This window comes from Camelus dromedarius, chromosome 19, assembly GCF_036321535.1.
Source record: "Camelus dromedarius isolate mCamDro1 chromosome 19, mCamDro1.pat, whole genome shotgun sequence".
NCBI lineage: Eukaryota > Metazoa > Chordata > Mammalia > Artiodactyla > Camelidae > Camelus > Camelus dromedarius.
The window spans coordinates 31555699-31578690 of NC_087454.1; the positions used below are offsets into that span (position 1 = coordinate 31555699).

A 22992-nucleotide genomic window follows, 5' to 3' on the forward strand; every position below is an offset into this window, starting at 1 on the left:
ATATTCCATTGAACCAAACCCTAACATTGCATCAGTTGCATTTTATCTTTCTTGTAGGCTTTATCAAGGAAAGCCAGGGGCTTATTCTCAAGTGTCTAAATCCTTCTTCAAATCTGCTGCTTGCCCTACCAGCTTTTTCCTTTAAAGCCAACACTCCAAGGAAGCACAATAATGTTTTGCCTCTGGAGTCCCTTTGTTTGAACTGCAGCCATTTTATTTAACTGGAGGTCAGACAGCTCCCTTTCCTTTCCCCAAATCCAGCTACTTGAAGCCTTGTTTTTGTTGTGAACCATACTTCATTGAGTCGTTTCTCAAAAAGTCACAAGACACCGTGCCTTTGAATGTTTATCCCTGCATCTATTAGTAAATTTTTTTTCTGAAATTCCACATTTCAAAGAAGTTAAAAATACACCAGGAGCTTGAAAGACTACCTTCAGAGTCAATTAGCACCTATAAATTTTTATCCAGTCACTTAGATAAAAGACTTACCTGATGAATGTTTACTTCAATAATGAAGAAACACAAGACTGTGAGTATACAAAGATAAAAGCACTTGGACTTCCTAAATCTATAAAATTGAGTCCCTTGATATACAAAATTTGGTGCAGAAAGATAGTGGGTTAGAGTTGATGGGGGAAAAAATTTCTCCCTCGCTCTCCCTTGCTCTTTTTAGGCAAGGAGTTTGAACCACTGGAAAATAACACAGGCAGAACGGCCTTTTAAATTTTAAGTGGGTTTTATCAAGTCTCAGCGGTAGCGCTTTTACTTTGGAAATTCGCTGCAAAACTTTAATAGAAGTTTGTGGGAAATGATTCCATAGCCAAATTTGTACCTAATTCATGGCCTTTCAGGGAAGCACGTTATGATTAAGGAAAGGCTACGTAAAACGAGTTACGTCATAACCATGACTACGACTGGAGAACACCTTCAGTGCATCACGCACTGCGTATACTTTATTCCTAGTCTTAATTAATCCTCTAAATGTGGCTTACAAGTGAGATAACAGAGGCAGAGAAAGTTGAAGGAACTTACCCCAGCCATCCAGCTAGTTAAGTGGCTGTCCGACTCCAAAGCCAGGGCTCACTGACCAACAACTATGTATAAACCACACCCCTGGTCCCCCTGGTTTCATCAGAGGTTCTGATTGAACGAGCCCAAGGAGAAACACCAGTCCTGTTACTATTGCCAGCACCACCTGCGTCCTCAGGAGGCAAGATGGAGCCTTCCTAAAACCACATCACAGAAACCATCCTCCGGAGGGGGAAGGGAACGCAAAAGAAAAAGTCTCCTTCTTGCTTCGGTTCAAAGTGCGTCATGCAAAATGAGACTGTAAACTGGGTAGCAAAGAACAGAAGAAGCTGTACAGTCTGACGCCAGAATCTACCCCAAAGACAATGATTCTTAACTTTGCACACTGGAATTCCTACAGAATCTAACACAACCTTGTAAATCAACTGTACTTCAATTAAAAAAATAGACGAGTAGCCTAATTAATCAGTTAATTAAAAAAATACTGATTTCTAAAAATTCTGATTCCTAGTCCTCTCCCTAGAAATTCTAATTTGACTGGCCTACGTGGGGTACAAATATCAGGATTTTTAAAAAGTTTTCGAGATGATTCTAATGGAAAACCACAGAGAAGCACTGCTCCGTAAGAGAGATGCGGGTGTAGGTGGGTGTGTGAATCTAAACGCCTTCCACCAGCTCTTTTTCCTTCTTCCCTATGCCTGGACACACCGAAGCACGGGGCCCTACGGGTCAGTGGGAGAGGCAGCCGGGCCGGGCCGCGTTACCTGGGCCGTATCTTCCATCAGGCCTCGGATCTTGTCCACGACGTCGTTGCGCCGGTGCTGGCGCAGCGCGCTGATGAGCTGGGCCAGGCTGGCCTCGGGGCCGCGGATGGTCCAGTGCTGCAGCGCCGCGTACGCCCGCTCGTGGTCCGCCGTGTAGCCGTTGGAGAACGCGGCCACCTCCCTCTCGCTGGCATTGCACAGAAACTGATAGATATCCTTCCACTGGCTGCCCACTTGGGCTGCTACAAGCTTCAGGATGTCAATACCTGTACCGGAGACAAAATCAAGCCGAAAACAAACACAGGCGTGTGAGGGGAGGTCTCTCTATCAGGCCGCTCCGTCTGCACGAAGTAAAAGCAGCCGGCTTTCTCACGGCTACCATCTGTCGAAAGGATGCAGTGCTTTTAAAAACATTTGGCACACGCAGCTCATCCTGGGGACTAGTTTGGTACTTTCCAGCAAATGCAGAACCAGAAGAAGGAGAAACCTGGAAGTATATAGTAATAAATGTACATAAAATGATTTTTTTTAATAGAGATACTGGGGATTGAACCCAGGACCTCCTGCATGCTAAGTGCTCGCTCTACCACTGAGCTATACCCTCCACCCCGCCAGAGGATGTTTTGAAAGCCAAACCCAAACCACTCAGAGTGATTCCTTTGTTGCTGCTAAAAACAAACGGAAGCAAATAATTTAGAGGCTCCCCAGATTTAGAAAGTGGTGACTTCACAAAATCTAGAAAAAAGTAAGCCACAGGTTAAAACTGCGGGGAGTTTATCCAGCACTGTCGGGGTAAAGGGTGTCCAGAGTTTAGCTATAGTGTCCATTATACCAACTGACGAAGTACCCAGCTGACCCTGCCCAGTGAAGGCATTCCTGAAGAACATCTAACTTCTCAGTCTCTAAGATACAGTGCGTGTGGGGGAAGGAGGGAGGGGTAGATAGCTCAGTGGTAGACCGCATGCCTAGCACTCACAAGGTCCTGGGTTCAATCCCCAGTACCTTCACTGATAATAAAATTCAAGAAATGAAATTCTCTGCTCAACAAGCACTTTTCTGATCTAGTATTCAGTCTCCTAAGTTGACGTGCACAGTTATAACGAAGACAACCACAACATTACAGTACATAAACAATAGCTGTTATCTCCCAGGTATTTCATGAAGGCACTAGCTCATGGAACATCTTTCCAAAGCATTCACATTCCAATTGCTCAGGTAAGGGGACAAAAAAAAAAAAAAAAAAAAAACCACAGAAAATGTAGGCTATTTGCCCAATACCACCAAGGCATGTGGGTTGGGTTTTGAATCCAATGTTCTATATTGTTATTGTGGCTCATCTGCTCCTTGTAAACTCAGCATGGCTCTGCCGTCCCCAGACCTGATGAACAGAGGGGGAAATGCCAAAATCGTAAGCACCTGGGACTCACCCTCCGTGAGGTGAGGGTTTCCCTGAGTGTCACCCTTTAGTGTGTCTTCCTCTTTAAGATGCCTTCTCCGTGCAATGACGCATTGGCTTTGCCCAAATTAATCCATGAGTGCATATATCACATCACAGTAAGAGCTCTGGTGTTTTTTTATCAATAGGTGGATAAGTCTTCATGAGTCAATACTATGGCTTTGGATGAGGCCATACTTACATGCCCAGATACCAGAGTTAGTATAGTTAACAATGTCTTGAAAACATTTATTACTCCAACAACAACAACAACAACAAAATGGAGTCAAGTTCCCAAGTGAAGCTTAGGAGAATAAAAGAGAAGGATAAAGGAGTTTGTTGTGATGGTTAACTGAATTTTTTTGATTTAACTAGAGGTTAGTCAGGAGGAAAAAAAAAAACTTTTTGCTCCAATCCTTTGTTGGGGAAAATATTTATTAAATGAGCTATCAATTTTTGCCTAAGAAAGGAGCACTAGGAATTCCAGAAGTTTCCTTGTAAATGGAGGATTTTGTGGTTCCTCCGTGGAAGCCCCTTCTCTGCTGTGCAATTTTACTGAGACACATGGTGTCTGGAGGACGGCGTGGACCTCCTGAACCAAACCCCTGCAAATGGTTTCAGAAAGGAAGTTCCTGCTTTCTTGTCAGCTGTAAAAGCAGAACGCTACAAATTGAGACATTACTGTACTTCCCACACTGTTTTCCCTGGCAGTGCGAAACATACTTGAACCCGCTGCTTTTTGGTTTTCATAGCAATGTTTAGCCAGATACAGAGCTTTTAATTTCAAGCAAACAGATTCCTAAAAAAAAAAAAAAAAAGCACTCTTTAAAACCCCACAGGTAACTTTTCAGGAGTAAGCCAGCTCTCTGTGGTTGATGTGGTAGATTCTTCCAAACACCAAAAGGCTTGTTAGTCCCTGGATCTTAATTTAGGTCAATTTAACGGAGGCTCACAGCGTCCTGCATGACTGCGCTTTTTTTCTTGTACATGGGACCTTTGCTTACATCTTCGTAGTGCCAGTGACAGTGCGGCTTTGGGCAAACCACTAACTGTCATGTTCGTTTCCTCATTGGTACAATGGAGATACTCACTCCGGGCCCTGGGGAATGGGGCTGATTAACATTTTCTATAGAGTCGATTTATTTTTGGAAGTACCCCATCATTACAAATGCTCCATATACTGGGCACCAAAATTGAAAACTACATGCATTTCTGATGCAAATGCACAGCCTTTATAGAGTAATTACAGCGTTTAAAAGGCTTACGCTTAACAATAACTCCTTCTTCCATAACCCAGTATTTTATACTCTTTTTCAGCCACAAATTTTTCTCCCCAAAAAAGGGAAAAACACAAAGAATGGATACAACGAGATTTTCCTTCAACTAAAATTGACTGGAAGCTAAATTTAAGGCCCACACATCAGGTTTCATCTTGTTCTTTTACTATGTAAACATGGAGTCAACTCCTGGGAACCAGCCAGGGGTCCGCAAGGTTCCTGGCCACTGCCCCCTCCCACTGCAGAGCTGATCAATCTAGAGATGGCAGAGACCCCAGCCTCTCAGCCTAGCACATGATCACAAACCTAGGCAGGAGAAGGGAGGACCAGTCTGAACTAGCCTATGAGTTTGCCCAGACCTGGTCCCCACCACACCACTGCCACCAAAGGGAAAAGAAAACCCTTGTGGAATAGTTCAGGAGTATTTCTTGGGCAGGCACTGTGTGTCCCTGTGTTTGCTGGACTGAAAACTGATGAGATTTTAAGACAAAAGAGTTTATCACCAAGAGAATGAAGGAACACCAATGAAGCACAGGACTGGAAAGTGTTCTCTGTTGAGAAAAAGGTTTGGGGCAAAACTAACCAGTCCAGCTACAGGGAAAAGCAACAGAATGATTAAACTACACTGAGATGCCTGCCTCGCGGGAGGGAGGGAGACGTTACCGGACAGGTGAGCAGAGGGGACGTCAAAGGTCTTCACAAGGTTCCATTTCCTAAGCTGGATGGTGGGGAAATGGGTCTTCTTTTTATTTTATTACTGTATTTGATATTTATTATTCCTTTTAAAACTATGCATATAATATATATATGACTCACTGATATGTGACATGTATGTATATATCCTTTATATATACATACTATTATGTGGGATATATAATTTTTTTTAAGTGTTTAATTTTATTGAGGAGGAACTTCCTGTAGAAAGGTTAGTGACCAGTTCAAGGTGGCCCAGCGAGTTAGTGGTACCTCTGTTGTGGTTAATGGGGGATGTGGTATCGTAGAGGAGCATGATTATGGTCCTAGGACACAGCCATCTAGTCCACGTGTGAATGCACTCTGGGTTGGCCATGATGTCTGTGCTTCTTCCTGGCCTGTTATTACTGACCAAGAAGATGCTGGGTAAGTTTCTCTCTGGGGCTAGCAAGTGTTGTTCTTTCCTTTAAAACTACGGTCCCTTTAAAAAAAAAAAAAAAAGAAGAAAGAAAAAAGGAAGTTTCAGCAAGCTTTTTCTGTACAGGTTAAGACTATATATTTTCAGTTTCTGTTGGAACGTGAAAGCAACCACAGACAACACAAGAGGCCCAGGTGCTACAGCCCCTGTAACTAGCAACTTAGAGAGGCCATAACTAGACGATCAAGTGGCTAAAAGATTTAGAAAAGCATCATGTTTAAAAAAAAACCAAACAAACACAGATACCCTCAAAAATGAAAGTTCCCACCCAATTATAAACCTCAGTGTGAAATGACAGTAAGTGAAATAGGGAACAAATCTCTGCTTGCCAGGATGCCCTGATCATCCGCCCATCAGAGTTCTGAGAATTTTCATCTAGAATGGAGACAGACACTGTGCGGAATTAATCTGACTTGTTTAGCCTAACAGGATGCCAAGTGTCTGTTTTCTTAGGTTGAAAAGCAACACAACCCTCAACTCAGGGAAATGCTGACTGACGGGGCGATGAGCCTAACTTTGCTCTCCTTGTGATGGCAGGTTCTGAAGCTCTGGGGAATGGCTGGGATTTCTAAAGAAGTCACTGAAGGAGCCAAGCCCTCTAAACCAGGGGCTGTACTTGCCGGGAGCTGTGTCTGAGAAGGTGGCCCTGTGTCAAGGGAAGTGACTTGTCACTTCCAAGGTGCAGGTAGTAGGAAGATCATGAACTTGGCAATCACAAGATATGGTTTCAAACTCCATGACTTGTTCGTTGCGCAAGTGACCTCTAAGATTTCAGTGTCCACATGGGTAAAGCGAAAGTACCACCTCTTATCTCATAGGCTGGGTACAGAGATGTATGGGGTCAAGCCAAAAAGCATCATGGTTCTCTTTCCTTGGTCCCCTCCATTTTTGTGTGGACAAGAGTCACTGGGGCAAGGAATCTGAAAGGTGGGAGGAGTTCTGCATACACATTGGTTTTTGCACGATTACAGGTGCTGAACAGTGGAGCCAGGCACCAGCATCCTAGCCTCACTAGCATGTGTCTGAAGGGTCATTACTGCACAAGAGGCATCACCCAAAGAAAGGCACATTGAAAGGACAATGTTGCCCCTCTGTCACACGCAGGGCATCATGACAGCACCCCTCTGGGTGAGCAGACACTGCCCTGATCCACCACGAGGGAGCTCAAGAAAAAAGGCATGAGGTGAGCAGCTGGGCTATCACAGAAGGCAGGGCATTTTCCCGTGCGTTAAAACACCCGAATCAGATCTAACCTGGGCGATAACCCTCCTTTGAGGTTCATTTCTTTTAACACTCACTGTCAAAGCCAGTGTGCAAAAAAAAAAAGGATTCCTCCTCTTTTAATAAGAGCTTGAGTTGACCTTTATAACAAGAGAAGATATTAAAGCTCTTGCCTTTTGGAGATTAATATCTGAAATGAGCACCATCATTAAGAACCCATATTAAAGCCTTCCCCGGAAGGTGCATGAAGGACAGTGATGAGGACGAAGGCCACCTGGAACCCACAACACAGCCCGTTGGGCTTCACGCTGCGTACAGAATGGGTGCAGGGAAGAGATGGATGTGTTTATAGAAGCTTTTTGCTAGTACCGCGTTCTCATCATTTAAAAGGTTCAAGTATTCCCACTGCATCTCCCGTACTTGTTAAACATAATGGCAGTTCTCATTATTCTTTTAGAAAAAAAGAAGTGGAGGGACAAATAATGAGAGAGAACTCCCATGGAGGCAATTAATCCACAAACTCCTCCCAGGACAGACGACTCCACAGTTATCCCCGCGCTGGTTTCTACACAAACACACACAGACACACACACACACACACACACACACACACAGCAGTCTCCCCAGACGTCCATGTGGAAAACAGGACACATGAGCTCAAAAACGCTTTCCTTCTGCCACCACCCTGACCCCCCATCCCAGACATGCTCTTCATCAGCATGTGCTGTGACCTCCGGCTTGCAAACTACAGACACAAGGGCAAAGATGGACACAATGCATAAAACATAGGTCAAGTTTGGAAATCTGATGAAAAGCCTGGCTTGAGCATCCCATGACGTTCTTCCCTGTATAGCAGTCATGTCCTCAGAGATGCCTTTGCTGACCACCTCCTGCCCAAGCCTCATATCTACTCTGATTATCTCCCAGAGCCTAGCACACAATGAAAGTACAAAGAGTATCTGTGAATGAATGAATGAATGAATGAGAGCCTTTTTTGTCATCCTTCCCCTCTTGCCTAACCCTCCCCCCATTTATCATCCGTTAACTGAAGTTACATCCTCTGTAACTGAAGCCCCTGAGAACATGAGGGACCATATGCATCACACCCTTGTCGCTTGGTCCTGCCAGATCCACAGTCTCTACGATAAGGAGAAGGCAGACCCACGGGTGGCCAATGTGGGGAACCTGGGCTTCTGGTGCAGGAACCTAGCAGTTGTGCAAGAGCCCCTCCCTCTGCCGGCGTCCTCTTCCCATTGGTCCACTGTGTCCATCAGGGCCCAGAGCTCACCAGGCAGAGACGTCCCACCCCTCCCTGCGGCGAAACCCTTCTACCGCCGTCTGTCTGGCCTGATAACGTACTAAATGCTCCTAAAAGCAACCAACCCCCACGTCTGGGTGTTTTTTGGGAACCAGCATGTCACAGGATGGTTCAAACACACTGTATCTCCAGTGATCACTCCTCAGGTCATCATGCAGGAAACTGCATCCCAGCACCAGGAACTTGGTTTGCCCCAAGTTAAAAACTCTTTTCTTATTGAGGTGAAAAATGGAAGGAACTGCTTAGTTTTCATTTCAAACCCCTAAAGTCATTTCCAGAGCAGACTGAATCATGGTCTTGTTGAAGGCTCGGTGGGCAATCAGAGCAAGCTCAGACCTCAGGAGCCACCAAAAAGCACCACGCAAAGGTCTCGTGGTTCATGGACGGACTGCTGACCGACGGCAAACTCTATCAAAGTAGGAGACAGTTTTCCAGATGGGAGACATAAATTTCACTGATGCAGTGAGGAAAACTAACCACCTTTTATTTCGTCCCATGGGAGAAAACACACAAAAACCCACAAAGTCAAAAATGCCTCCTCCCTCCTTGTCTTAGTCTGTGTTTGAAGGTGTTTGTTTATTCATTCGACATAGATGGACTGAGCAACACAGCAGTGAACAAGGCAAGATGAAACCCTTTCCTGGTGAAGGCTGTGTTCTGGTGCGGGATGCGGGAAGTAATCAAGTATTTCATCTGTTAGTGGGGAGGGCCAATGACAGCAGGAGAGCAGGGGAAGGGGATGGAGCGGGCAGGGCTGCAATTTTAGATACAGGGCCCCCTTCCCCAAGTCTAAGAGAAGGCTCCACTGAGCTAACGTGGGAATCAAGCCCTAACGGGGTAAGGGAGTAAGCCCAGAAGAGGGAACAGCAGGTGCGGAGGAGGCAGGATGCTGGTGGAGATAAGGAGGAGCAGGGGGGCCGGTTCAGTTGGAGCAGGTGAGCACTGGGGACGCATGGTATGCGTCCGAGCTTGGAGACGAGGGCCGGGAGGGGAGTATAGATGCACTGGGTTTTCCAGCTACTGCTTTGTGTGCCAGTGGCAAGTCACCGGGGATTTTGACTTTTCAATGACAGGAATGACACGATCTGACTTACACTGAGCAGGATCACTCTGGTTGTTGTGTCAAGAATAAACTAAAAGGGGCACAGGCAGAAGTGGAACAATCAGTTAAGAGGCCATGGCACCGATCCAGGAGGGAGGTACCAGTAGCTTGGGTCAGGGTGGTGGTAGCGAAAATGAGAAGCAATGGTCGGCTTCTGCACCTATGTTGAAAGTAGAGGCGGGAGGGTATAGAGCTCAGTGGTAGAATGTATGCTTAGCATGCACGAGGTCCTGGGTTCAAGCCCTAGAACCTCCACTAAAAAAAATACAAGAATAAATAAACCTAATTACCTCTTCTCCCTCACCCCAAAAAAAATTTTAAAAAAGGAGAGCTGATGGGATTTGCTAATGAATGGAATACAGGGTGAGAAAAAAGGAAAGGAGTTAAGGATGGTGCCAAAGTTTTGCTCTGAGCAGCGGCAAGCCCCGAGGACCCATTTTCCACATCGGGTAATGGATGTGGAAGGATGGTTTGGGATTCAGGTTTACGCAGCTACAGTGGGAGGCACCGGTTGGACACCTGGGTCTGTCAGGCAGGTGGGAGGCTATCTGTGTGTCAAGGTCAGGTACAAGATCCAGGCTGGACAGGGAATTAGCAGCAGACAGGTGGTACTTAAAGCCATGGGTAACCCGGGGATGGAGACCGCGCAGGTAGAAGAGAGGTGCGAGTCCTGACCCCGGGCTCTCCACTACTTAGAGGTCGGGTCGGAGAGGAGGAACTAGCCAGGGAGCTGGAGAAGGGACAGAAGGAGCAGGTGGGAAGAGAACCAAGACAGGGTGGTGTCCGGGAGGCCAAGGGAAAGTGTTTCCAGAAGAAGGGAATCCGGGCTGCCAGTGTGTCAAGTAGAGGAAAACCCAGAACTGAACAACACAGTTAGAACTGTGTTGTCAGACTATGTAGAAAAGAGGCAAGACTGGGGCTAACATACTGACATGTTTCACTGATTCTAAGACATCTGAATGCCTTTTTAATCAACGCCCTTCCATAGCTCGATTGCAGTGTTTTTTTCCCTTGTTGTGTATATATAATAAAAGATCCATCTCACAATCAGTGGTGTCTTAGATTTGACAAACTATCATAAGAATTATTATTTTTCAAATTTGTACCCTTGAAGCCACCTACTTTTTACCACTTGCCATATTACCAGCCACCTAATATGTCAGATTCTGTACGTACACGGCAACGGTCACAACAAATTCCTTGTGAAGAATGACCAACAGAATTCTAGAAATTCCTCCTCCTCTGCAAAATCTGCTTACGTAACACCTGACCAGGTTGATTCAAGGACACTAATTTGCAAGAACTTTTTTTTCCCTACATGTATTTTAGCCCTACCAGGGGGAAAATGCTGATGTGTTTTTCAACATCCCAAATAGCTTAAATTCAAAAGCTGTTAGTTAGATAAACTAGGGAATAAAATATACATTAAAAAAAAAATCTGCCCTCTAAAGCCGAGAAGAAGCAGCCCGCAGTGGGTACGCCTGGGGACAACAGCAGCCTCCCACGGGCAAAGGCCACGTCTCCTGAGACTTGGTGCACAAGATAATGCTTTTTAGGCCGTCGAAATAAGAGGCTTTTCTCCTGCGATGGGTCTGCGGGCTTTATAACCCTCAAACATCCTAGAGGTGGAACCGAACGGTGCTGTCTACTGGAAATAGCATTACTGGAAGCAAAGGTGGAAAAGCCAGGGGGTGGGGCAAGGGGTGGAAAACAGCCCGCCTGTCCCTGCCTATTCTCTGTAAAGTGACAGAAGCCCCACGGGCAGAGCAAGAACCCGGGAGCCTCTTAAAAGGAATAATCTGCTCCCTTCAGCCCAGCTTCCTGGTGTTAACACTTCAAGGCTACTTCCCCTAGGAAATTTGGGCTGACAGACAGGATGACTGTCTGGAATTTTTAGTCCAGGAGGCTTCTGGCAAAGGAAGGAAAGTTTCTTTGGTTGCAGCGGCTGCTGCTGCCGTCTGGGGCTGAGAAAACCCCCCAGTGCAACAGATGTGAGTTCCGATTAGCAGGACTCCATCACCTCTGACTTACTTGAAACAGCCTTAATTTTTTCAAACAGCCCTCAGCGCCTTCAGCCATTGCGTATCTGGCTTTAGAAGTTTTTCATTTCAAGCATTCCAAGAAAAAAGTGAAAAAGGAGGAAATCAGAGTGAATTCTACGGAGGAAAACTCACCATTTGATGACAGTGTTGTCGTTGTTTTATTTCAGAACAAGTTGGGTTTTGCTAAGAGAAATAAATTTTTCTTGATGGAGCATGGTTACAAAAAAGAAAAATCAACCAAGGACACCTAGAAATTTCTAACACTGAAAAATTAAAATCCAGATGTTTATAAATCCAGATGCTAAGAATCAAGAGGCAGTGTCTAGAGTCAGACTGGTGTCTGAATTTAAAACCCAGCCCTGCCTCTTTCTAGCTGTGTGCCCTTGGGCAAGTGACTCTCTGTACTTGTTTTCCCACCTGCAAAATGGTGATGATTGTGGCCAACCTCATGGGGTTCAGAAAATTAAGTAAATATTTATAAAAATGCTTAGAACAGCCTACGGCATTTAATAAGTATGAGATTAAGTCTTTGTTGAAATTAAGTAGGCAATGAAAACTTAATGGTAGCAGAAACCTTTCGCATGAGGTTAGAAAATTATATTAGTAAGTCATCATCTTCTGTCCCCCCCAGATCATCTATGGGCAGTAGCAGGCTCCCAATAACCTCACTCTAGGAAAAAAATTAAGTGGAGAAGCACTTACTGCTGAATTCCTAACGCACTTCATTTGCTCTGTATTCCTGAACACTGCATATGGTGGTGAAAAAATGAAGTGTTTTCTTAAGCCATCCCTGAAACCTGATTGGAGAGTGTATTGCTATTGTTCATATACAACAAGGACATAGTTTCCAGTTACTCAGCACCTGTCCCTAGTTAACCTTTGCAACTTTGGGGAAATATCTGTACTAGAAACACAATCACAGCTCCACTCCTACCATTAGACTGCACCTTGCTGCTTCCCCTGGAAGGAGGATGAAGTCTGCAGAGTTGTGAATCTGGGAGATGCATTTCCTTCCTACGCCCCAGTAAAGGCCAGTTCTCCCACACTGGATCAATCATAGATGAGGAAGCACAACTGGGGAAAAAAGGAAACATTTTTTCTCAACCTGTTGTTGGGATGCGTAAGGACCCAGAACTGAGAACAGGGTTGTTACTGAGTAAAATGTAAAGACAACAGAGATCAGAGGAGGTGCGTTTCTGCTTGTTTGCCAGGTAGGTAAGGTGGGATGATGTCATAGTGGATAGGACGGAAGAAATAAAAAATATCTTACCAGAAACTCAAGGTCTAAAATATAGCTCAGTGCAAGCAAGCACAGTGCCAGAACCTTTTAAGTAAGTGCAGTAAGCAAATTATGTCCTGTTTCTTAAGCAGGATTGCTTTCCCTAAGAACAGTCTTCACGTACAGATTAGAACATCAAAGTTATGCAAATAACATGGATAGACCCAGAGATGATCATACTAAGTGAAGTAAGTCAGATAGAGAAAGACAAACATCATGATGTCACTTATAATGTGGAATCTGAAAAAATGATGCAAATGAATCTATTTACAAAACAGAAACAGATTCACAGACATAGAAAACAAACTTATGGTTACCAAGGAAGAAAGGAAGGACAAGGGAGAAATTAGGAGTTTGGGATTAGCAGACAGTAACTACTATATATAAAATAGATAAACAACGAGGTCCTACTGTATAGCACAGGGAACTATGTTCAATATTTTATAATAAACTATAATGGAAAAGAATCTGAAAAGAACATATATTTACATATAACTGAATCACTATGCTGTACAACTGGAACTAACACAACATTGTAAATCAACTACAACTGTTTTAAAAGTTATGCAAATAAGAGGTTCAACCACTAAGCCAGCTGGTCTGTAATTCAGTCTTCAGGTTTCAAGCCTGAGATATGCAAAGGAAGGTTGTGGGTTGTTTTCAACTTCACCTTTCAGGTTTTGCATCAGTGAAGAATAGGATTTTAGAATGGAAGGTTAGAGATATCTGAATCCAAGACCTTCACTGGACAGGTGAGCAGAACCAGGCCCCACAAGGTCCCCTTGGCACAGCCTCCCTCTCCCAGCCAATCGCGCTTCCTCCTGAGGTTTCCGGTTTCCCCTGTGCCCAGGGTCTTTCTCTTCCCCTCATTCTCCCAGGCTTCAAAATCAGCTCAGCAGGTGCTCCTCATATTTGCAAGAGCAGGTAAAGTGACCAAAGGTTCTTCCTTCCTAGATCAATTAGAACGAGACTCCATGGGCCACATTTTCTATTCTAGCTGGTTCTGTACTGGTCCATCAGACCTCAAGGCATTTTATGGTCAAAGTTCCCAGCACAGGTTTTTCCCTGCAGCCATTTCTCCCAGCCCCTATAACTCATTACATGTGACCCTTAATGGATTTCTACTTGGGTTGAAATAGATAGAAATCCGATCCTCCTGGCCACATAAGGTCTCATCTTGTGTTTCCACCACTAGGATTCTGTGAAAGCAGGGTAGCAGTTTTGTGGAATTCGACTTGAAAACCATAAATCCAGGGAGGGAGGGGAGAGATGAATCAGGAGTTTAGGATTAACAGATACACACTACTATATATAAAGTAGGTAAACAACAAGGACCTATCATATAGAACGGGGAACTACATTCGATATCTTGTACTAGCCTATAATGGAAAAGAATCTGAAAAAGAATATATATCTGTTTATGTATATGCATAATTGAATCACTTTGCTGTACACCTGAAACTAACATAACATTGTAAATCAACTATACTTCAATTAAAAAAAGGGCAAAAACCCCTAAGTTCATGGAAGGCAGAGAAGGTAGAGTGGAGCCAAATAAAGAGGCTCTTGTTGGCAAGGAAGATGGGGACCCCTGGCCTGGCTTCAGAGTGCCAGGGGTCTAGATGGCATTCAGGAACACAGCACTGTCTGCTTAAGGTGAGCAAAGCTAAGTGAGGTCTTACATGACCTCTTATACAGAGCACCCACATCTAGGTGATTTTAACCCCACCTTCACCCTCATGAACAACTCAGTGTGAAACAGGTAAGGACCAGAGAAAGATCTTATTATACAGGATTCTTTGCTGCCCAGAACTGAGCGCAATCAGATCAACAAGGTATTGTTTCCAGAGGCCTCTCTGAGTACCTGGAATGGTTTTTATTAAACAGAACCTCTCTTTGTGATGGGATTTTCACCTGGTTGTACCTTTGAGAACAGCAATTTGGAAAGAAGAGAACTTCCTTTAAAAAAAAAAAAAAAAAAAACCTTAATTATAAACATCCCAATACAAAAATCTTGGGGGGAAAAAGTTAAACTACCGGAAGAGACCTGAATGAAACAGCTGTGATTTAGCTGGAAAAGTGTGTTGCTGAAGGAAGGCAGGGTCAGGTTTTGTTTGGCACTTTCATTCTTTCTACAAAAGAGAATATTGTTTCAAGGACACAGGCATAGGAGTTTACAAGGTTACAGTGGCCATGACTATGCCTAAGACCGTTGTGTGAAGTTGCTTTCTGAGGCTGGACCAGATTTACTTCTACAACTCCCTGTGGTCTCAAGAAATCTGAAAACTACACTGCAAGGGAATACAGCTGACCGTAACCTAATCCATAAATGCAGCTACTAACTGACTGGAGTGGCTTCTTTAATGAACGGAATAATGAGAAGAGTGTTCCAAATACTCACATATTTGAGCAAGATGTTGATGCTGCCATAATTTTCTTAGTCATTTCCCTAAAACTGGCCCTTTGATTATTTCCAGTTTCTATTTATTATACGTAATGCTGAATTAAAAGTTCAAGATCTTCAGGGGAGAGAAGGATAAATTAAGAGCTTCAGATTAACAGGTAAACACTACTACATATAAAATAAATAAACAAAGACCTACTGTATAGCACAGTGAACTACATTCAACATCTTGTGACAACCTATAATGGAAAAGAATCTGAAAAATGTGTGTGTGTGTATATATGTGTGTGTGTGTGTGTGTATATATGGATGGATAACTGAATTACGTTGTTATACATCTGACACTAACACAACATTGTACATCAACTATACTTCCAAAAATAAAAAATCCCAAAGCAAATATATGGTTACTATCAGAAGACAGTATAAGCAGACCAGTAAATAGTCTGAGGAATGGAATAAAAGTACAAGGTTTCTCAAAAAAAAAAAAAAAAAAAGTTCAAGATCTTTGTGCTTAAATATTTTGTGTGTGTTTCTGGTTTTTATCTTTCTGATAGATTCACAAAAATAGAACTGCTGGGCTGAAAGGTATAAAGATTTTTAAGGCTCAATACAAAAGGCCAAACCACTTTTCAGGAAGGTAAGCCTCAGCCTTCATCTTTAAGGAGAAAGATCCCAAACGGAATTATCAAAACTTTGGGCTGAAATCTCATTCAATATTAAGGAAAGGGAAGTTACTGCCACAGTCTGAAAACTGCAGCCTTCAACTCAAACTTAGCTGCTAAGACAAGTTCTAGAAATTAGTTTTTGCTTTCAAAAGAGGAAAAACTGAGATTTTCCAGCTGGACCCACCACACACACTGACCACTAAGGAAAAGATACAGAACCCAGCATCAGATGATCATCAGTAAACTAAGGTTCAGGTGTCTGAACTCCAAGAGACCTTCCTATCTTCCTGATGGAAATGGGGTCCTAAAAATGTAAGAGGGGAAAAGTACATGTGAGAAAAGGGCTAGGAATCTAAAAGCAAGGTTCAAATTCAAAAAGGCAAACTTAAGGCAAACTGTATTTATTTTTGCCTCCCTCTTATTTTCTTAGCAGACTCGTGGGAGGAAGTGAGGACTCCAAAGTCGGGAGACACGGAGTCAGTCCCATCTGTCCTGAACCAAAGACTACCCTGGGTCACATGACATCACTTATATGTGGAATCTAAAGAAGTGACACAAATGAACTTACTTACAAAACAGAAACAGACTCACAGACATAGAAAACAAACTTACGGTTACCAAAGGGGAAATGGGGGGATAAATTGGGAGTTTGGGATTAGCAGACACAAACCACTATACGTAAAACAGAAAAATAACAAGGTCCTACTGTAGAGCACAGGGAACTATATTCACTATCTTATAATAGCTTATAATGAAAAAGGATTTGAAAAGGAACGTATATATATGCATAACGGAATCACTAAGCTATACACCAGAAACTAACGCAATATTGTAAACTGACTATACTGCAATTAAAAAAAAAAAAAAAAAAAAAAAAAGACTACCCTGGGTCAGTGCAGCCAAACCTCTCTGAACTTGATTCCCTCACTTGTTAAATGACAAGGTCGAACAAAGCCCCTAGAGGTCATTCACAGGTCTCTGATCCCACAACACTCTCTTTTAAACGTGCCAGGAGAACCGGGGGCAGAGGGGTGATTCTCCCTGAACGCAGGGCGTCGAAGGCTGACCACCTCATCTTTCCTAACGCAACTAGATCAGCCAGCACTTGGTGCACAGAAGAGATTCCAGAAACTCTGCATGTTCCTTCCCTTCTGCCAACGGGGACTAGGGAGGGAGAGGCTGGGGCATCGGGAAGTGAGGAGAAAAGACGGAAGGCTCACCGTGGCCGTTGCAGTAGTAGATCCACTTCTCCCGCTGCGGGGCTGGGGTCATGGACTTCTTCAGCCCGGCCTTTTCCACGATGGCGCTGGGGTCCTGCCGGGGCCCCTTCTTCAGCGTCCTGGAGCTCTTCCGGACACTGCACACCACTATCACCACAAGCACCAGCAGCAGGAAGAGCACGATCATCCAGGGCAGATGCTCATTGATATCGAAATGCTTGTGGGGGTTCTGCCTGGGGTGGCCCCTCTTGAGGCCCTTGAGGGGCGTGCTGGACTTCTCGCCCCCCGTGGCCTCCATGGACGGCAGCAGCTTCAGGATGTGTCTGTGGTGGGGGCCTTGCTGGTGGCTGATGACCTGGAGGCTGGGGAGGGTCTGGTTCCTGCCTTCCTCCTGCTTCGCTGAGCTTGTGTTGTCAGGGACGGTCCCCTCCTGGATGCCGCTCGACGGCACCTTTGGTCTAACAGAGGCAGAAGAGTTGGATTCTGTTGAGTTCGTGCCTAGAAAAAAGAGTAAGGAGTGGGGAAGAGCTTTTCTATAGGTGGGGTCTACACACTCCCTCCTCTGCCTCGTCACCTCCAGACCAGGCCAGATAATCAAAGAAGAGATGAACTTCAGAGCTTAAGAATAAAGGACAATGCATGTTTTCATAAAGACCCTAACAGCACCTTTATGTGGAAGGTAGAAACTCAACTTAACAGCTAAACTCATGTCCTCATGTTAAAGCCAAGGGCATCCTTGAGGAATCCAACACGTGAGCGTCACAGCAGCTTGTCCTGCTCTGCACACACTGAGTCCACTCTTAACTGTTTCGATTATTCAGAGAACTAGTTCCAGCTGAATTCCTTTGTCCTTTAATTCCTTTATTCCTCCTCTCCCACCTTTTGGCTATTTCATGACCCCATCATGAAATAAATCTCCATCGTAAAATGGAGAATGTAACTAAGCGTATAGAAAAGAGCTCAAACTCAAATCCAAGTGTGACCAGCGGAAGGTGTGGTGACACAGGTCGGTGAGGCAAGGCAGGGCTGGCTCGCTATGTGCTATTATTAGAGAAGCAAGATGGGGCCGGCAGCTTAGTGGACTTTCAGAGAAGCTTCCACAAGTGTTCTTCAGAAGGGGTGTGAAAGCCAGGGATTTCGAGTCCCAAGGCCTGTCCTGCATCAGCCCCTGAGGAAACCTGGACAGGTCACATAAGCCCTCCGAGCCCGTTTCTTCGCTTCCAAATGGCGGTCGCAGGAAGGCCCTCCTTACACGACCGTCAAAGGTAACCACTCGTGAGGGCTCGCTGGAAAGCCCAACCACACGCTGGGCTGCTATCTCATGGAAACTCAATCCAATCAAAAAGGATTTAAAAATAAAAAACTACATTTTATTCTTGCCTGTGGTTCAAAATGCATTCTGGGGGAAACCGGGATATACTTGATGGAGAACATAAAGTTAAAATCGTCTGAACAAAAGAAACTATTTTCCAGAGAGTCACCTTCAGAGTGACGCAACTATGTTTGTTTCCTGAAGCGTCTGCCCTAGTTTGCTTTTCTCTGCCCCACCTCACACCCAACAGTCATCCCTTCCCTTCCAGATGTCATGGTGTTTCTCTCCCCTTCTTTCTGACCTTCAGGCTGTGTCTCTCCAGGACCTACTGGGTGTTGGAAAACTTTTCAACTGGAAGGGACCTTAAAACATGTAAACCACTCATTTACTGTGTCTTATGATTGCCAAGTTTGAGACCAAGGCCTGAGGAAGTTCAGCGACTTACATGAGGCCCCCCACTGACCTTGTTTCTCTGTGTTCTTATTTTCTAGCTGGAGGTAACCTAGTTTTCAGATACTTGATCCCCCCAATAGATAACTTCTGAGTCTAAATGTCTCTAATGGGTCCAAAGGAGCCAGAATTTAAAGAGCCACAAAATGCAAGGCCCTTCTTCAAGGAGTGACTTTCAAATAGACAAAATGGAGAGCACATCCCGGGTCCAAGCCCATCCTGGGCACCTCCGCTGGGCTCGAGGCCTTCCACAAACACGTAACTCACGAGGTTAAGTTACCTTTGGGAACGTAAGTGGAGGAAGGGACGAGGTGGGGTTGCGTGCGCTCGGGGCGTGAAAAGATGGCTGTGCCCGGGGAAGGCGGGGCTGGGCTGGAGGACGGAAGTGGGCCGCAGACGTTGTCTGCTTCCTTGGTCCCCGGTTTGATCACCACCAGGTTCTGACTCAGACAATCTGTGTGGGCTTTGCATCGCATCACACTGGAAGGCACATCAGAGAAGGTACCCCGAGCGCACTGCTTGCACCGCACGTCCTCGGTCTCCGTCCCTTTCTTCCGCACCCCCCAACCCACAGGGCACACCGTGTGGGGGGCGCAGGTAGCATTCGCCTGGAACATGCCAGGTGGGCAAGTGCATTCTCGGTCAGTCAAGGCAGCACAAGGTGATTTCTCCACCATCGGCCAGGGGCATGGCAGAGTACACTCGTGGCATCTCTCTATGCCATTCTCGTGTCTGGTGAAGGTCCCCACGGGGCAGCGGCTACAGACACGCAGGCTTGTGTTGGTACAGTGTTCAGACACATAGGTTCCTGCCGGACACTTGTCACAGATCAGCACCTGGCCGGTGACACGGTCAACATGGTGGTATTTGCCAGGGATACTCGGGGCCTTCTGTTCCGGCTGAGCCATGGTGGTGCTGAGAAATCCAAGCTGGAAGAAAGAAAGGGACGGGGGAGGAATAAAACCCAAGAAGGTGTTATACAGGAAGAGGAGGAGGACAGATGGGACAATCCCAACCCCACCATCACCCTTCCTACTAAAGGTCTGACCAGGACCGTACCCTCTTGACACTAGGGCTGCAACAAAACAGAAAGCGAGAAACAGAAATTCCACCCAGTTCCATATGGGGCCTGAACTGCTGGCTGTGGAACTTTGGTTTTGTTGCCTTTCGACCTTAGCCTCGCTTCCCTTTTTCCAGTCTGTAAAATGAAGCGGATGGTACCTCTCACGTTAATTAGAATTTCAACTGAGAATGTGAACGTGAAAGCACTTTGTGACTTACATTAAAAATGCTACACGTTTTTAATCCTAATGTTAAATCCTATTGCAAGAGAAAATAACTTGCCAAACAGGGTCTTCCTTCCGTGGCCCAACTGTTGCCTTCACTCTCTCTCTTTTTTTTTTTTTTTTTTTGGTGGGGGACGGATGTAATTAGGTTTATTTAATATAAATATAGTAAGTAAATAACTAGGTTTATATATCTATATATATAGATAGATAGATACACACACACACATTTTTTAATGGAGGCACTGGGGATTGAACCCAGGACCTCGTGCAGGCTAAGCACACATTCTACCACTGAGCTATACCCTCCCCCCATGCCTTGCCATTTCTTGATACCAGGACAAATCAACCAAGAAGCAAGATGGCAAATACTTGAGCTGCTGCTTCCATAAGACCAGGTGGCCCATTTGGAGTTACCCAATAGACATGGCAGGATTTTTTCAAAGGTTTCGTCTTTACAAAGCTGAATCCTGCTTGTTTTTGCTTTTATTTTGTGAAACAGAGGCAGCCCCTTGGCATTCTTAATGTGCTTTAAACAGCAGAATTAATGCTTTTAGAAGCACATCCTGTTTGACGAGCCTCTGAAGGCCGTGTCATCAGTGTGGATGACCTGCAGCTACCCAGGAGCCCAAGCCCAAAACTGGGCTCGGCAAGAATTCAATAAATATTTCGATTTAGTTCATAGAACAGAAATTTCATCAGCTAGACAGGATTTTATACTAGTTTCCCGAAAGAAAATTTGAGGGAAAGGAAATTATATCTGTGGTTCAAAATCCTGAGGTCCTGCAGAGCAGGGGCGGGGGAGACATTTAAGAATGAATATTAAAAATGAGATTTTCTGCATGAGTGAAGACTGAGAGGTTCCAACAAGAAAGTCTGCACTGTCCTTTTCAAAATGGAGAAAGGTTATATGTCAAGAAAATAATGCCTGTCTCAAACTGCCTGCCACCCTACGAGGCAAATTCCTTCCAAATCTGCCGCTATACCAGCCACTGAGAGGATAAAGCAAAAAATAAAAATAAAATTTTTAAGTGAACAGAGTTTCTGTCCTCTCAGCAACCTGAAACTTAACCCAAGATTCAAGTCCCCTTCGCCTCAAAATTTAACTATTTGAGCCCCAAATTTTTCCCGTGGAGTCCTTCGGCCTGTCCCAGCAATGCCTCCAGTCAAATGACAATATTAAAAACAAACTTTCGGCTGATAAGCATAGATTCATCTTTTCTTTAAACTGAGACCAAAAAAAAAAGGGACAGTGGCTGATTTTCTTGGTAAGAAACTTAACTTCATCTTGGGCTCTAAAGAAAAAGGATCTTGCTCTTGCTTGATCATAATAAATCCTGTATATACAAGATCTTGTGGTAGCTCACAGGGAAAAAGAACTGTGACAAAGAATATACGTATGTTCATGTATAACTGAAAAATTGTGCTCTACACTGGAATTTGACACAACATTGTAAAATGACTAGAACTCAATAAAAAAAAAAGTTTAAAAATAAATAAATAAATAAATTCTATAATATCTTCCCTTTCTCTGGCTTTATCTTTTCTTTTTCTTGCTCCTTCTAGTTGCAAAATCAGCCCCAGCCTCCCCTTTCTGGGCACAGCAGACGCATGAGATTGAGGGAAGAAAACCTATTACCAGCTTGGGCTCCCAAGTGCCACTTGGCAAGTCCATGAGGACACATCTTGTCCCAGTCTCCCCAAATCTAAGGACCCAATCCAGAGGCTACAAGAGTGGCTCTGTGCCGCACTTCTGCTAGCCGCTTAGAATCTAGTTCTAAGTGTAAAAGCAGTTTTGGATAACCACAGTGCTCTGGAAGTTTGAGACATGTAAAAATAACAGGTTATTCCACTTGCGCAGATTACATGAACGCAGAGAATGGAACGGCCAATCTGGTCAGAGAGCAGTGATCGGGGACCAACATCAATCTGATTCAGTGTGGGACTGGAGTCTGGCCCCCTATCTGAGCAGGAAGGCTGGATAGTCAGCCAGTCACACACCCAGGGGGTGGCTCGGCAGAACACAGAGGTCATGAGTTCACTGCAGGTGTGCCTGGGTGTGGGGATGGGGCTAGGCTTCCTGCAGCTTTGTATGTCTCCCCAGGGTACACATGTCTAAACCTAGTCTCGGGGATGTTACTAGATTCTGCATCAGTCTCCTGATGTCTGATTCCCAGAGGTTGCCCTCGCCCCACACAAAACCCACCTCCAGATCCCATACACCTACACGTTTCCCCACTCAATTCCATGGATTTTTCAGTTCTTTGTTCATTTAGAATAACTGGGTAAGTTTCTAATTAAAGCAAAGCTCAGGGATCTTTCAACTGCATCCCACTAGGTAACCCACTTTAGACAACGTGGCTCTAAAAATGGACCTTTAAATCACCTCCTGCTACCGGAGGCAAATCCAGCGCCTACAAGTAGAGCTAAGATGCAGCCAAACCCGGGCTGAACACTGGAAATGAGGTTTGTGTAAAAACTGGACACTTAATTCACTGGACAGATATTTACTGAAGACCTACTATGTGTGTACCAGGCACCGGGCCCACGAGCTGACCACAGAATCTTGAGAACTCTATTCCAGCCCTTATGGAGTTGAACTTACGGAGCTGAAGGGTGGAGAAGCCGTACCTAACTCTGGGCAGGGGAAGCAGAGGAGATGAGGCAGAAGGAGCCTCAGAGTGAAGGTCTGAAACAGAAGGAAATTTCTGAAAGCCTTTGAGGAAACCTCAAGATGCACTACAGTGGCCATAGTTAAAATTGGAGAAGTGCCACATTTTTTTTTTTAAAGGAGGTATTAGAGATTGAACCCAGGACCTCGTGCATGCTACGCATGCGCTCTACCGCTGAGCTATATCCTCCCCCTGGTTCCACATTTTGATCTTAATCCAAAATGCAATGAGGTCATGACATGTGTATATTGGAGGATGGGGGGAAGTGGCAGATAATCACATCTGTGAATAAAAATGCTATCTGGCTGCAAAGAGGAGAGTGAAAGGGGTTCTAGGGTGAGC

At 44.8% G+C, this 22992-nt stretch overlaps 1 protein-coding gene across 2 annotated transcripts in view; it reads right to left on the bottom strand.

Moving 5' to 3' along the window:
* Positions 1 to 22992, bottom strand: part of TNFRSF21 (TNF receptor superfamily member 21) — a 60127-nt gene that overhangs the window by 19995 nt on the left and 17140 nt on the right. For both annotated transcript variants that reach the window (XM_031434573.2, XM_064476567.1), the window contains exons 2-4: positions 18973 to 19621; positions 16931 to 17428; positions 1794 to 2059 (exon numbers count right to left, since the gene is read on the bottom strand). In XM_031434573.2, the coding sequence (XP_031290433.2) occupies positions 1794 to 2059; positions 16931 to 17428; positions 18973 to 19621 (1413 nt within the window). The remainder of the gene's footprint in view (positions 1 to 1793; positions 2060 to 16930; positions 17429 to 18972; positions 19622 to 22992) is intronic.